At 43.6% G+C, this 16,996-nt stretch overlaps 1 protein-coding gene across 1 annotated transcript; it reads left to right on the forward strand.

The window, feature by feature from the left end:
• The first annotated feature begins 3,372 nt into the window (after window positions 1-3,372).
• Pnliprp1 (pancreatic lipase related protein 1) lies at window positions 3,373-15,526 on the forward strand. The gene is made up of 12 exons (XM_069987897.1): window positions 3,373-3,421; window positions 3,972-4,126; window positions 4,503-4,628; window positions 5,306-5,440; window positions 6,835-6,943; window positions 8,261-8,380; window positions 8,479-8,598; window positions 10,783-10,901; window positions 11,708-11,837; window positions 13,851-13,959; window positions 14,566-14,733; window positions 15,403-15,526. Exons 1-12 carry the CDS (start codon window positions 3,373-3,375, stop codon window positions 15,482-15,484), a joined length of 1,422 nt encoding a protein of 473 aa, XP_069843998.1. The 3' UTR covers window positions 15,485-15,526.
• Window positions 15,527-16,996: the final 1,470 nt, after the last annotated feature.

Here is a 16,996-nt window from a genome sequence, read left to right on the forward strand (position 1 = left end):
TGTGTCCTCTTCTGATCCAATAAGTCCTTCCCTTCTCTCACTAAGGTTTAGACCTTCACCATGATGTGAACTTTCTCCCTCCCTATTCCTGCTCTCTCCTCTATTATTTCCACAGATATTTCTGAATAAATCAATGTCTGATTCCATTTTATGTTTTCTGCTCATATTTTGAGACAAAACTAGTTTAAAAAAATAAAAAGAGAGAGACTACAAAAGATATAACAGGAGAATATATTCAGCAAGTGGATATAACAAGTTTAAATATATATGAAACAAACACTATATCACCCCAATATATAAAGCAAATATTATTAAGGACTAATGGAGAGGTAGATTCCAATACAGTAACAGGAATATCAACATTATACTTTCATCAACAGACAAATCAGACAGAAAATCACAAAAGAAACATTGGAATTAAACTATGCTATTGTATTACTCAGCTTGCTACCGCTATAATAAAATGCCTTTTCCGAGGCTACCTATGAAGAAAAGAGTTTATTTGGATCATACTTTTGGAGGTTCGAGGATATGGCACCTACATCGATTCTGTTTTGGTGAAAACCCTCTCAGCCATGCCATGGCCTAGCAGATGGCAGGGGTGGGAACATGAGCAGGCATACATTACTGTGTTCTGACAATAGAAAGCTAGGCCTTTGGCTGTCATAGCAACCCTATCTTGAGAACTAATCAGGACTCCATAAGAAATACTTTTGTTTCTTCTCAGGATATATCCACAATAGACTTAAGACCACCCACTAAGCCTCATCTCTTAAATGTATTACCTTCCAATATTTCCACAAGAAATACTTGAGGACCAACATCTAGAACATAAGACCAATTAGTTCTACTGCAGAGTAAACATCCAATGATACCTGTACTATGCTTATTGCAGCCCTATTTAAAATAGCCAAGGTGCAACATCAATCTAGTTGTCTATCAGCAAATGAATGGATAAAGAAAATGTTACACACACACTCACAAACACACAATGAAATATGATTTCACTGTAAAAAAGAAATCCTGCCATTTAGGGCAACATGAATGAATCTAAAGATGAAACAAGCCAGGCACAGAAAGACAAATACCACATGTTCTCACATGTAAAAGCTAAAATAACAGTGACTTCATAGAATTAGAGAAATGTAGAGTGGTTACCAGAAGCCAGAAAAAGGGGGCAGAAGTGTAAAGACATGATGAAGAGAAGATGGTTAGCTACTACATGAGTAGTTAGGTAGAAGGGATAACTTAAATGTTCTGTAAGATAACCTTCGTGACAACAATGAACTAAATATTTCAAAATAACTAATAAGAGGAGCTTAAATATCCCCAACACAAAATGATAAATGTCCAACGTGATGGATATTCTACTTACCATTCTCCATTCATTACATATACTAGTATTGAAATACAATGCTTTATATATTTTTCTTAACTACGTTTTCTCATAGTTAAGAAAATCACTCTGAAAATTACTCTAAAGAGCAAAAGACCACCGAACTTTTCCTATGTACATTCCCTTCATGAATTCATAATCATTTCAGTGCCCGAAGCTGCAAGTACAGCAGTAGTTGGTTCAAGCAGGTGAAACCTTGTCCTTACAGTATTATATGGTAAATGAGAAACACCACTGCAAACAACAAAGCAGACCACTGAGAAAGATCATGATAGCTTGTGTCTCATGATGTGAAAGCAACCAGCAAGGTGCTGGGAGTAGAGGTCAAGGCTACAGTGCAGTGCCTGTAAAGACCTTACTGAAGAGGTGACATTTAAACTGCTGAGTGACAAGGAGTCAGCTCTGTGATCGTGTAGCATTTCAGACCATGGGAATAGTAACTGCAAAGGCCCCACGGAGGGGAAGGACTTGACCATTTCTGGGGAGATCCATGTAGCCTGGTGGAGGAGGTAAAGTGGAATTCAGGAGAGAAGACATGCAAGAAGCAGAGAGGCCATTGCACATCTCCTGTCAAACAACCTACCTATCTATCCCCCATTTCTTCCTCCCAAGTCTCACTTGTATCAAGCATTTCAATGTCAGTTTTTCTAATCCATAAATCTCTTTGACTTCACTGTCTTTGAAAACTGTTCCAGTATCTTCCCAGCCCATGTGAGCTGACTTTCAAAGCGTAACAGCTCATCTGTACCTGCACAGATCCCTAGATACAACTTTAGTGCTTCCCCTCCCTCTTTGAGTCAGACCTTCTTTTCTTTTCTCAGACTTGTGGGAAGATGTACCTGCCATTACTTTTGTGTATTTGTATAGATTAAAATATTAAGTACACTCTGTCAGGTCAACCAGATGGCTCAGGTCTGCCTGAGTTCAGGGGAAGTCTGTTTTCTACTTTGACTTATGCTACAGACGAATCTCCTCTAGTCTGTGGGATTGATGTTCAACAAATCTTGTCGATCACTTTCTCATTGTAGCAAGATGTTGAATATTCAACCGTTCTTGTTCCACTCTTGTGCAGGTAGATCCAGATTCTACCTCATCATCTATTAGCGGTGTCACTCTGCAAGCAATTTAGTTGTCTTTCTGAGTCAGTGTCCACATCTGCAAAGGGAGGCTAAATGATGATACCTACCTGATGTGGTTTTTATCAGACATAAATTGGGAAATGTACATAAAGTGCTTAAATCTCAATACTTGATAAGTTGCAGAAATGGTCAGCTGCTACTCATTACTCCAGAAGAAAGTCCCTTCTGTTTCCTTAGCAAGAAGTTTCCTTCATCCCATACCCCAGTGCTTGGACTATTGTGAAGGATGAAATTTGACAGGGAAGCAGGTTTCATTTAAGGTTGAGGTGCTTGCCTGTGAGGTCTTATCTGCCCATGTGTGAACCTGCTGGCTGCTCACAGGTGTGCAGAGTAGATCATGAGCTGTGTCTGTCTTGCAGGTGTGCAACCTGCCCTCAGATGATCTTGGGAAATTCCACAGGCGTGAGGTGGGTTGGTGATATGAGCTTCTGGGGTCTCCTCAACACTGTTTATTCAAAGCCTAGTAACACAGTACAATAATTACTACTTTTTTTCAGATTGGTTTCTTGCAAAGCAATGGTTAACTGGAACAGGTAGTAACTGGGGAAACTGTGGCAGAGGTTTTTATGATAGCCACTAATCTTGTTTTGTGTATTTATACAGATTAAAATATTAAGTACACACAGCATATGCTATCATCACTCACTATGTTCTTGAAATAGAGTCTAAATGATAAGGCTGGAGTATATAAGGCTGGAATCCTGGGGTAGAGAGTAGCCGAATCATCAGACAGGGTAAGCTACTTTTGCATTCTCTCCCCCATCAGCTGAGAAACAAAATCTTTGCTTGTTATCTGTGATAATTTGGTGAGGCTGAGTGTGTTTGACTCTGTTATAGATGCTGATCTTCTGGACAATCACACTTTTCCTTCTGGGAGCAGCCCAAGGTAAGAACCACCACACTTGCCCAAGCAAAGGCTATAAAGCCAACCTCTTAGCACTGGCTGGAGGAAGCTTTAGACCAGCAGCTCTAGGGGCTCACACTCTGCCTGGGAAAGTAGGCAGGGCAGTTGAAGAGGGACTTCCTTAGAGTATCTCCCCCCTCCCCCGCCCTCATTTTCCAACAAAGTCATTAAACACTGGCAGAACATCTGGAAGCAACTGACATTTGCAGGCATTAATACTTGCCTGGTTCACGTATTGACTCATCAATGCCAATTATCATGTTAGTCAAACAAATATATCTGAACTTAGGAGGGGACTCTGAACATTTCAGCTTTAAAGGCAGTTTGAAGCAAAGTCCTGGTGGGTTTCTTAGTGGAATTCTACAAGGCTAGTCTAGACCAACCTGTAGACAGTGGGCAAGAGGTAGAGTCTGTGCATCTCCTGTCTGCACACTATTTTCGGGCAGAAGAAAGACTGACCCTGGGCCACAAGGATACCCCAGAGCCTGGTCTTAGGAGTGAATGCTTAAATAGATCCCCGCTTTCCCCTCAGGAAATGAAATTTGCTATGCGGATCTTGGGTGCTTTTCTGACATTGAGCCTTGGGCTGGCACTCCAATCAGGCCTCTAAAGCTTCTCCCCTGGAGCCCAGAGAGAATCAACACCCGCTTCCTACTCTACACCAATGAAAACCCAAACAACTTCCAGGTGAGACCCCTCCCGCAATAACATTGCTTTCACATGGAGAGAGCTGGGCAAGTGGAACACCAGGAGCAAATTTTTCAGTTACCAAGACTCCAGCTGCTTATGTGGCCTGGTCTGGGCATAGAGTTTACTGTCCAACTAGAGCCATCAAGAAGATGAGCCTGTGAGACATAACCCAAACGCAGTGTGGGGAGGCAGGGTGGAGGATGGGAAGACCTGTGGAGATTGAGCAGGAAAAGGGAAGTCAAGGTGGGCTTTATGCAAGAGGTGGCTTCATGCTAGGCTTTGAAAAGCCAAAACATCCATACAGAGATGCAAAGGGGAGAGATGGGCTTGTGGAAAGAAGTGGCAAAAACATGCTGCGTTGTGTATGTTGCAGATGCTTCGTCTCTCGGATCCATCAACGATTGAGGCATCGAATTTCCACATGGACAGGAAGACTCGCTTCATTATCCATGGCTTCATAGACAAGGGAGAAGAGGGCTGGGTGGTAGATATGTGCAAGGTAAGAAGAGCTGGCTCTGACCCCTCGACTGCCTTGCCACGTTCCCTCGGCCACCGAACCACTGGGGCCATCACCTCCCACGGATGTCTGCTCACTTGATGGAATCTCAGTAAATGAACTTGAGAACAGAAATCCTTCCATATTAGGTCCCTTTGTGCAGCCAAAAATGCCTCCCTTTCCCCAAAGCACAATTCTTCCCCTTGTTTCTGACTTCTGTATTCCACCTGCCATTGGAGGCAGGGGCCTTTGCTATGTTGCCAGGCTCCTGCTGTGTCTTTTCTGGCTAAACCAATTTGCAGTGTTTTGTCTTATTTTCAGCAAGAGATACTTATGTTTTTGCAAATAAGGTTTATATCCTATTGCTCTCATCTTCTCGTCCCAGAAAGTCAGATACATGTGGCTATGACAATTTATTTTCTGAAACACGGAGAACTAGATTGACAGGGTGATTTAAGTGACGGAATAGAAAGCACCACAATTAGAGGGCATAGGGAATCTGAACAGCCACAGAAGGACATAGGCATGCGCTCACAGAGGCATGCATGCACACGCGCAGACACAGACCCAGATGTCCATATAGATAGGCACACCCATGCACACACACATGATACCATCCTTCTGTTCTTCTTGTACATACATATTTCTGTCTATAATACCTGATGTCTCCCCAACACCAGAACATGTTTGAGGTGGAGGAGGTGAACTGCATTGGTGTGGACTGGAAGAAAGGCTCCCAAACCACCTATACACAGGCTGCCAACAATGTGCGAGTCGTGGGTGCCCAGGTGGCACAGATGCTCCACATCTTGTCGGTGAGTGTTTCTGTATGGAGGGCAGAGCTGCTGGTCTCTCATGGGTACATAGATTTCAAAAAAGAAAACACACAACAAGGAATGTGATCCAAATCTTACTTCTGGAAAATCTGATCATTGCCTTACTGACACACTAGTGGAAGAGAAGCTAGTAAGAGCTAACTCTTAGTAGATAGGGGCTTTAGTGTGATTTTCAATTCCTTCAGTAGTGATACCAGAGAAGGAAGTTACTTTGTCTAGATGTTACTGAACAAGTAAATAGGTGGCCTCCAGGTGGGGCAAAACATGGCGTTGCCAACCAAAGCCAAATGGAGCCAAAAGACAAGACATGCAATTGGCATGTGCCAGCTTTGCTGGCCTGTGAGCCTGAGAGTCTCTAATGTAATTGTATAAGAGGCACAATTGGCCAGTCAGAAACATTTGACAAACAGCCAAGCCCAAGGTGCCAGCACCTTGTAGCTTTATTTGCTTTGCCTTTTGACCCTGTATATTAGTACAATCTTGAGAGATAAAAGTAGAGAAATAGGGGCTGGGAAGGTGGGTCAGTGGTAGAGTGTTTGCCTTGCATGCCTGAGGCCCTGGGTTCGATTCCTCAGCACCACATAAGCAAAAAGAAAAAAACCGGAAGTGGCGCTGTGGCTCAAGTGGTAGAGGGCTAGCCTTGAGCTGAAGAGCTGAGGGACAGCGCCCAGGCCCAGAGTTCAGGCCCCACGACCGGACCCCCCCCCAAAAAAAGAGTAGAGAAATAGGATGGATGAGATTACTTGGCCCCCAAGATGGGCAGGGAAGGCTTGCAATGACTCAGGTTCTGGATGGGATGATAAAGGTTTGGTGGTTTGTGTAGAGATGTATGGCACTTAAAGAAAAAGTCTCTCACCAGGCAGGCTATTTTGATGATAGTTGAACAAGTGGTTGGGAAGATAGGCTACAAAGAAAGAAAATGGTATATATTTGAATGCCACAGAAAGTGTGGCTCTAGCCGGGCACTGGTGGCTCACACCTGTAATCCTAGCTACTCAGGAGGCTGAGATCTGAGGATCAGAGTTCAAAGCCAGCCTGGGCAGGAAAGTCCATGAGATTCTTATCTCCAATAAACCAACAGGAAACCAGAAGTGGCATTTGTAGCTCAAGTGGTAGAGCGCTAGCCTTGAGCTGAAGAGCTGAGGGACAGCACCCAGGCCCAGAGTTCAAGCCCCATGACCAACAACAACAACAACAAAACAGGTGTGGCTCTAGAAGAGTCTAGGAAAGTAGATAATGAGTTGGAGACACTCTGAGGCTACCCTAGTGAGTTGAGGCTGAAGCCTGAGTACCAAGAAAGCATGGGGTTTCCCAGATGAAGAGTTATGCCATCACAGCACAAAACCACCCTGAAAATACTATCTCTCCTCCAGACAAACTACAGCTACTCACCTTCCAATGTCCACCTCATCGGCCATAGTCTGGGAGCTCATGTGGCTGGAGAGGCAGGGAGCAGGACTCCGGGCCTGGCCAGGATTACCGGTAAGGCCCCAGGTTAAGCCCATAGATTTTGTCTCCAGTGATACCAGGATGTATTCACAAGCCTTCAGTCCAGCTCAGAGCTGTCCCAAATAGGGCCAACTCCCTTAGCCAGCTGGAGCCTGTATAGAACATTTTAGAAAGCCCCCAAGAAGCACATCATAGTGGCAAGGAATGCCGTGGCTCTGCTCCTCTGTGCCTTGTCAGCCTCCATTCTGGTCCCTCTTCTCCAGGTTCAAGTTCCTAGGTTCACTGGGAATAGGAAAATGCAGAATAAGGCTAGTGTGGACCCAAAAGAAACACAATTGCAAAGGGGCTATCTGTTCTTCCTTTCAGCTGTCTCATGCAAGGACAGAACCTGAAAACTATGTTCCACTTTCTCTCCCAGTAAAAGACACCCACTAAAGAATTCATTCTTTGACCTGAGTTAGGCTGCTGAATTATAACAACAACAGCAAAATATACCTCTGTAATATAATGCTACTATAATTACTATGGCAAACAGAAGTGCCTAATTATCCCAAATACTTCAGAAAGTACTTTATATCTTCTCATTTAAATCTTGAAGTTGAAGACACAGACTCAGGGAAGAAATGATTTGCCCCAGGCCACATAAGTAGTCAGCAATAGAACTGCAATTCATAGCTGGCTTTGCCAATGTTTGGCTCAAGCCACTCTCTACCTTTATAAGAAATCTACCTTTGATTATCAGTAGATGACTTCTTTGAATTTCTGTTTTTACCAAATCTTCACATAACTGACAAGAAGGAACAATGGTCAGCAAAGCAGTAATAATAATTACTATTTTTGTAAACACCCATGATTATATGGCAGGCACTGTGCTAAATGATACGTGTTAACTTATTTAATGTATAATAAACATCTGTCATAGATGACAACTTTGCTAACATTTTCTAAAATGGGAAAACTGAGTCAAGAAAAGGTTGAGGGATTTGCTCTAGGTCATGCAGCTTACCCACAAAGTAACTAAGCAGGGATTTAGAAACCCCTAACCCAGCCTAAGACAAATAAGAACATTAAAGATGAAAGATATACAAGTAAATGGAAGAATTTGATGCAGAAAGACATCCTTATTCAAACAAAATCTAAATTCCATACTCTTCTGCCCCACCACAGCCCCCTAAATAATCAGCACTAAAACACTATCCCATATTTCACACCCAGCACCATGGTACTGTACTCCTCCTGGGTATGGCACCTTTTGGGTTGGGCAGTACAGAGCCTGAGAAACTCTATACCACAGTCCTTCTGGCACCAACAATTTGCCTATTGTTCCACATTGCCAACCGTCTCTTTTAGGATTGGATCCTGTAGAAGCAAGCTTCGAGGGCACTCCTGAAGAGGTCCGACTCGATCCCTCTGATGCTGACTTCGTCGATGTGATTCACACAGATTCAGCTCCCTTGATACCATTCTTAGGTGAGCTCCAAAGTCCTCAGCTATGAACACATGCGATTGAGTCTTAACCACAAGAGCTCTGCCTTGCACCAAGCTCATTTCTGTTCTAAATACTTCAGGTTTTGGATCAAAACAAATGTTGGGTCACCTTGACTTCTTCCCCAATGGAGGCGAGAACATGCCAGGCTGCAAGAAGAATATCTTGTCACAGATTGTGGATATAGATGGCATCTGGTCGGGTAAGGCTATGGTGGGGCACGAGGAGGTGGGGGACAGAAAGGACACCATCACTTCCCTGGGCTGTGCAGCACTTCTCATAGTGATGAAAACACATTTCCCTTTAGAAGAACACAATGTTTTTTTCCTCAGGCTTGTTTCTGAAAAAAGATGGTTACATATTGTGGCTGTTCACACAGAGAGACCCAGGAATGCAGTGTCTGGTAGGCAGAAAGTAGACTACACCATGCAGGTATAGACGAAATTTATTGAAACATCACAGGCTTATATACAGCATACAGGCATAAAAAGTAAATCTTCAATCAAGGGACAGAAAGTTAATCTTAAATAGTTTTACGGGAATACAGACCATGAGAGTTAACTCTTAGCTAGTAATCAGGAAGAGTTAATCCTTGTCAACAGATGTGAAGTAGCTCCAGTGATCAAAGATTACAAAGAATAAGCAAAGTGTTGGTGGGCTTCCTTAGACACACAAAGGGAGTCTCATGGCATTGTTCTACAGGATTAATCAGAAGAGCACGAAGGACACTTTTGCATACCTTCACCTGAGGCTTATGGCCAGGTGTCCCCACTTTTGCCCAGACTTGGAAGAGGTGTCCCCTTCCCCCCACACACACCTCTTCCCAAGGGAATGCATGTTGGCATATGCACCGTCACGGCACACAAGTCCTCATATGGGGTCACGCGAGATAGTGCCTCTGACAACATATGTGCTATATCGCAGCTCTACTGATTTTGGAATTCCTTACAAAACTGTGATTTAAAGCTATAACTTCAACAGTCCACTGATAGCTCCCTAACAGAAAGGACAACCATAACAGTATGCATCTAGCTATCACCAAGAAAGTTATTCTGCAAACTCTCCCTTGGGAGTCAGTGATGTGAGTCAAGCTCAGGTAACTAGCTTTAGTAGCCAGAGTGAGAATGTTTCCAGTGAAGTCCTTGGCAAAGCCATTTGCCCAATAAGAGTCATTGTCACTTGCTTACAATAAACAGGAATAAGAAGCAATCAGAGTAAGGAAGACTGGTATGGGAAATGGCTGCTGACCACTGATAAAGCATGGCTGCAAAGAAAGGGCATGCTTGCATACATCTGTGAATCTATAGCTACTGAGGTCAGAAGGACAACTGCAATCCAACTGCCCATGGCTTATGCTTGTAATCCTACTTACTCAAGATTGAGGTTCAAAGCCAGCCTAGGCTGGAATCACCATAAGACTCTTATCTCAAATAAATGCCAAAAATACTGGAAGTGGAGCTGTGGTACAAGTGGTAGAGCACTAGAATGAACAAAAGAAGTTCAGAGACAGTGTGTAGGCCCTGAGTTCAAGCTCCAGGACTGGCAAAAAGAGGATAGTTGCAAGATATGATTTCAGCCATATTCATCTTATGACACCATGCAACTTAAACCCTTACTGGTAAGATCAAACCTACTAAATTTGATCAAAATGACTTAGCTGCTCTTAAAACAGATACTAAAGGTGAGGAAACATGTCTTACCTTTCACTGTCTTACAAGGGCTTTGTGTGAATAAGAGTAGCCCAAATTCTCCACAGATAATTGACCAGCCAGTTCAGTCCAGGTCCAGAAGGAACACTGTGGCATTTGTCACATGGCATGAGTTTTTCGGGACAGGGATAGTTAGGAAAAAGCACAAGAGTAAGAATGATGCTCAGACACAGCTACAAAGAGCTACTCAACTCTTGATTCATCCAAGTACAATATGACAATGTTCTAGTGCTGGTTGTGTCACAACTGGGAGATTATGCTATGTCTGGATTGATCTTTCTAGAACACTTCCAACTTGAATCCTGGATACAAAATGGCACAGAGGTTCTAAGGATGGTCTCAAAATAAGATGGTCTTGGGTTCTAAAGTTTTACCTCATGTTATTTATAATCTGAAAATCAGAGGCTGGATCTGTGGCAGTGTCCGTAAAGGGGATAATACAATACCCCTCCCTACAGACTCCATGTATAATGTACACAACACGACCAGAACATTTCCTGCCACACCCAAAGGACCCACTGGATGTTCATTGTAGTTGTGACTGCATTTTTGAACTCCCTTAATTTGTGAAAATATGGTTCCAGTTTGGAAGTATCACACACTTATAAAATGATGCACACATGCTGCCACAGCCTGCTCCCAACCATCTGTGCCCACTTCCTCCCATGTTTCCCCAGGAACCCGGGACTTTGTGGCCTGTAATCACCTACGAAGCTACAAATATTACTCAGAGAGCATCCTCAGCCCTGATGGCTTCACCGCATACCCCTGCACCTCCTACAAGGCCTTTGAGTCTGTAAGTTACTATCCTGTCCTGAGGACTAAGCACATGCTCTGTGGGATGGGACTGAGGACCAGCGGGGTATGGGATTTGAAGTGACTATTCGCTCCGTACTTGGCATTGCCCCTCAGAGTTTCAGGTCCTGTGCAGCAAAGGAAGAAAAAGAAAAATAATAACTTTAGGTAGGAGATGACAGAAATTCTAGAATAGACCCAAAGAAGAGCTTTGAGTGGCTTCCATTTTGAAACATGACTGGCAAGATGATGGAGATTAGATTAGGACAGAGGCAGAGTAAACACAGAAGAATGGGTGAGAACAGGAAACCTCCTCCATCTTCCCCAATGAAAGAAAGGCAGACACTGGGGTTCTGTGTGCCAGGCTGATTGCAGGGAAGAAACAGAAGAGTGCTATACTGAAGCAGGCCTGCTCTGTCTCAAGGGATCCTAAGATCCTCTTATTGGCCTGAAATTCACCAGGGTCAGAGTTTGCAGCCCATAGAAACTGATCAATTCAGCAACTGGAGCTTTTTGTCCCAGAGCTGGCTGCTAGTGACCCACTGGCATTATACCTTTGGAAAGTATATTTGATGGAATTTGGGCTCAAGACTTTCAAGACATTCAAAACTCCCTGGATAATTTTGATGGGTTGTACATAGGGACTGGGAACCCTGCTGAAGGTGAAGGTTATTGAGAGGTCAAAGGTTCTGACTCCCTGTGACAAATGAAGAAACTGACAACTGTAGTTAAACGTGTCCACTCCCCTAGATACATTGGTTGTAAGACAAACTCACCTTACAGTGCCCTCTGTTCTCCTCTCACTAGAACAAGTGCTTCCCCTGTCCAGACCAGGGATGCCCACAAATGGGTCACTATGCTGATAAATTTGCTGGCAGGACAAGCGAGGAGCAACAGAAATTCTTCTTGAACACAGGAGATGCCAGGAATTTTGCACGTAAGTTGCACTTTCACTACTTGCCCAGGGAAGAAAGTATAATTTCTATTACAAGTATATCCTTGCCTCTACCCTGAAAGATTTCTGGGACCATTTTGATGATCTTAGAAAAGGAATGTCTAGTTGAACAAATCCAGCAGTGGTACTCAGCAGACACTATGTTGAAAATGAACTATATAACTTGTAGGTTGGGGACGGGAGAGATAAATTGAGAGAGAATGGAGGTAAGGGTGACATTTCAAAAATTAATAATAAAAAAGAAATGGACATGTCCAACCCATCCCATTTAGGACTCAGCTAACATTTGAAAAGATTCTGCATCTCTTCCATTTTTATGTTCATGGCATGAATGGACAGGAGTAAATAGTGAGGTTAATGGGATTGGCTGATTTGCATGGCTTTAGGTAGACTACCCAAATCTCTATCTCTTCTCAGTTCATTGTCACCTATTTATTCATTCAGCGCTCTAAATGGGCCTCTTAAGGGGCTCAACTCCAATCTCACCACCTGCTTTGTCAAGCATCCCTGCTGACCCTTTGATGGAGTATGAGTAGGAATCAAAGGAGAGACCCTTTCTCTCCAAAACACCTTGAATGAATTTGGACATCTAGGGTCAAGTCAGACATATTTGAACCTCTTTGTGATAACCTGACCTAGGATGTTTCCAGAAGGCATTGCCTAGCAAAAACAGAGACTGTGTATTTGTAGGAATATATAGAAATAACGCATTCCTTATGTAGTTTTTAAAGTCAGGTTTTTTGAGACATAATTTATAATACAGTAATATCCATCCTTTTTAGTGTACAGGTCTATGATTTTTGACATGTGACTAGATGTATAACTAGCTCCACTATCAAGACACAGAACATTTCTATGACCGTAAACACATGCCTGTGTAATTCTTTTGTAAGGAGACATTGGTTAATCAGTCCTTCACTGATGGGCAATACATGAAGTACTTGCCCATAATATTTTAACAATGGCAAAGTAACTACTCAAAAAACATGGATTTATTCCTCAACAGTTATTTATTGGCCATTAGAGAGGGACTGCTAGGTACTGGGGATGGAGGGATGAACAAGTAACTACTCGTGAAATGTATAATCAGAAGAGAAGGAAACTGAGCAACTGCAAGGGGGTTGGGCTTGGTGGTTTCCTGCTGTGGCATTATAGGACAGAGCGGCTGACTCTGAATGGACAAGGGACAAGGACAATATCTCTGAGGATTTGAAATATAGATAGGAGATAGGCAAAGGTATGTGCTTGTTTATGTACATGTGTGTACATGTGGGAGTGTTTGTGAAAGCAACTTCACATGTATTTCTGTTTTAGATATGTGTGTATTGAATTGTGTGTGCATGTTTGTTTATAGGTGTGTGTTTCTATGTATTGTGTGACTATGTACATATAGTTTATATGTCTGTATTTATGTGTGTGTGTGTGTTGTGTGTGCACACAGGCACTGTAGTAAGTACCCTGACTACAAATCTAGGAGACAAATGCCTAAGCATCTGCTCTGTACTTGGAGCCTTTCTAGGGTTCTCAGACTGCAGACAGGAAGCCCCCATGGTGCTCTGCAGGCTGCACCCCTGTGTGACCTCTGCCCGTGTTGACTGGAGCCCCGGCTTCTCCTCTTCTGCCTTCACTCAGTGCTGGCAGCCTCCAGCACAGTTGTCCCTGTGCACCGATGGGCATCTCTGCCCCATGGGATCCAAAAGCCATTTGCCGTCTTCACCAATGCAGCTGGTGAACCTGAAGAGTTAAAATTTTACTTTTATTTAATTTGAGTTTACGTGTGAGCAGCCACCTGTGGCTAGTGGCCCCCTTACTGGGCAATGCCAGTGGACAGAAGGCCAGTACTAGGCCTGTCATTGTCTTCAAGTCCTAGTATTAGGTGTGGATTAACAAGTTGAATGCCTTATATTTTAACGGCTTGAGGCATGGGGCAGGGACGAGACCCAGACTTGGGCCACCTATGTGTGAGAATAATCTGAACTCTTCTATGCTCCACAGGCTGGAGATACGGGGTTTCTGTGATGCTGTCTGGGAGAGCAGTCACTGGCCAGATCAAGGTCGCACTGTATGGAAATAAAGGGAACACTCGCCAGTACGACATCTTCAGGTAGTTCTCTGTCCAGTGGCTCATCTCATCCATGCTTTTCACAATTGTCAGACCATGTACTTAAATGCTCGCCACTTCCTGTATATCAGTGGGTATTAAGTTACTTATGTACTGTGGTTAATTTCAGACTTTTGCTAATAACATTCTTTTTCTCTAATCAGAACCCAACTACTTAATTTATTCTCTCAATTTATCAGAATTTTTAACTTTACCATTACTCCCAAATATCTTGTTTTATGATTAGTACATATATTTCTTCCATATAAAAATACTTTGAATAAGCAATATGAAATAATAATTAAAATAATAAAACGTTTAAAATAATAGAGATGAAATGATATAAAAAATCAAATAATATGAAGTTCTATCATCTTTATTAAGACAGTTTTGAAGAGACATTAACTTGAATTTGATAAAAGCAATCCGTAAGTAATAACTTGAGGTTGCGTGCACTTATCAGCCTTTTCTATATTTGTCCGCTATTGACTTGAGGATTAAGTTAGAAGATGACTCATTCATTTAAGGTAGAGGATCACCACATAGAGGCCTCCCGTGGCAATTAAAATGCACTTCCATGAACAGGAATGTCTCTTTCTCTGTTTCAAGGGGGCTTATCACGCCAGGCTCCACCCACTCCAACGAGTTTGATGCAGAGCTGGATGTCGGCACCATTGAGAAAGTCAAGTTTCTTTGGAATAACCACTTGGTAAACCCAACTTTCCCCAGAGTGGGTGCAGCCAACATCACCGTGCGAAAGGGAGAGGATAAGACAGTGTATGTATCTTTCCTTTGCTGGTTCGTCTCAGGATGTGTACAAAAGTTCATGTCTGTAATGGAAACTCATCCCACAACATGATAGTAGGCCAGAAAATCAGCCATCTGTGGCTCCGACAGGACCCCTGAACCCAAGTGTGGAAGACAAGGTCAAGGGCACTTGATGTGCATCTGTACCATAGAAAGTTTGAACTACCACGTCAAGTAAACCTGCATTTGTATCTCGGCTCTTCACTTGGCTGAGAGCCTTTGTGCCTCGCTTTCCTGTCTTGTAAGGCAGGACTAATAATAAGACTTCCTTACACCTATGTGGTGGAAGTGAAGTTCAGACAAGATAACTATTTAGTGTAGTTGATTGTGAATGCTGAGAGCTCAGTACTATAGCTCCTAAGGTATCCTCTCCAGTCCCAAGGGTAACTAAAGAAGAGAGTGTCCATCTGTAAATGAATCTGCAATCTCTACTGCTCACCATGGCCCTGAGCCACAGCCCTGACACACACAGAGGCCCCTCCAGAACAACACCAGGTCCTGTTCCCAGGGCCACAGCCCTAGTGACCACTCAGTGCCTTTCAGGTTGTAAATCAGCATTAACCCATTCTCAACAGCGGCAGTTGCAATGGCTTTCCTAAGGATAACCAAATATATACCAAGCATTTGTTTTCTCCACAGGTACAGTTTCTGTAGTGAAGACACCGTGAGAGAAGATGTTCTGCTCACTCTCACGCCCTGTCCAACACCAGGCACCATGTGATCCCTTGCAAATCTCAATAAAATCCGTTGTTTCATCTGTCCAGTTACAGTGTATCTCAGATACCAACTGCCACCCATGCGGACATTTGCAAGTCAAACCCTTAGACTTTCACAAGCATTTCTGTCCCCTTGGGTCTCCTGCCTTTGACTTTCCATCACACTTCACTCCTCCCCACCTTTCTTGGTCCCCATACTTGCTGAAGGGATGGAGATCAGCAATAGGGAGAAACTGAGTCACCGAGCAAGGAGGTAGCTGCCCAAACACAAGTGAATTTGTGACCCTGTAAGAATCCAGGGCTAGGCCCTGACTTAGCTTTCAATGTTCCTTTCTGACTCACTGCTCACTTTGAGGGATTATGGAAAGGCCCTGGAATGCATGATATCTTGGAAGTGACAGATTTGGAGATGGAGGGAACCACACCATGGCCTTGGTTCTTGGTGACAAAGCCAGGGACTGTGGTGAGAAGAAGTATGCAGTACCCACAGGCTTCTAGCCCCCACTCACAGGCCTGATCTGCCTCAGGGCTTTGTCTCTGTCTACAGTTTGTCCCTGGACAGGGCCTGTGCTCTGAGAATGGCTCCAGCCAGGGGTTCTGAGGAGTACATAACACAGAACATTGTTCAGATGGGGTTTTTCTGCTATCCCGTTGGCTGGAGCCACTGATTGCCACCCTTGGCCAATCAGTCAAGGTCCTATGGCCCCATTGATGCAGACCCCAGGAAGTGTGGGTGTCTTTCAGTGGTCCAGTCTGAGCCACAACCCTCCCAGCAGGTCCCCACGTCCCCAGAGCATGACCCCTCTTGGTCCCCAGGCTGCACATCTCCCCCATGGCAGTTTCAGACCTCAGTTTCTATGGGATGCTAGAAGGAAGCTTCCAAATTGAATATGAATGGGCTGTGGGTTGTTCCTGGATACAAGCCTCAAGGAGCAAGTACAGTAGAGGACCTCTCAAAGTCACTGTGGGGAAGCATCCCAAATAACCCTCAGCCTCACTGCTGGCAGTTACTTGCCTTTAGAAGTCATTGATTCTGGAGGCTACGAAGCTGAGTGACAAGTATTCATCTGTCACTAGCTGTATAGTAGATGACATCTCTGGCATGTGTGTTACATACAGGGACTTAAAAGCAACTTTTGTTCAAAGCACTAATTCTTCCCTTGCACAGGTATCCAACAGGTGCCTAAAACAGGATGGAAAGCTTGGCCCCTCTACCTTCATAGTATATCTGTCCCCTCTGTTCCGTTAGTCTTTGGGCCATGTTGTTTCAACTCAACTCTGCACATAGACATGGTAGTCATTTAAGAAATGTTTATGGGGAATGTTAGTTTATCTGTAACTTCCCTAATCTTGCTCTTCAAGGCTAAAGATGCCAGGGTAAGATCAACTAAGATGTATATGGTCAAGATTTACAGGGACATTTTGATCATCATAGTACCAATTACCAGCATCCCGTTTCAGGCCACTACTCCTGTCCTAACCTGACTCCCTGTCTTGCCTAAAGATAAAGGAGGTTG

The sequence above is a fragment of the Dipodomys merriami genome, unplaced genomic scaffold, assembly GCF_024711535.1.
Source record: "Dipodomys merriami isolate MVZ:Mamm:240054 unplaced genomic scaffold, mDipMer1.0.p SCAF_35, whole genome shotgun sequence".
Lineage (NCBI taxonomy): Eukaryota > Metazoa > Chordata > Mammalia > Rodentia > Heteromyidae > Dipodomys > Dipodomys merriami.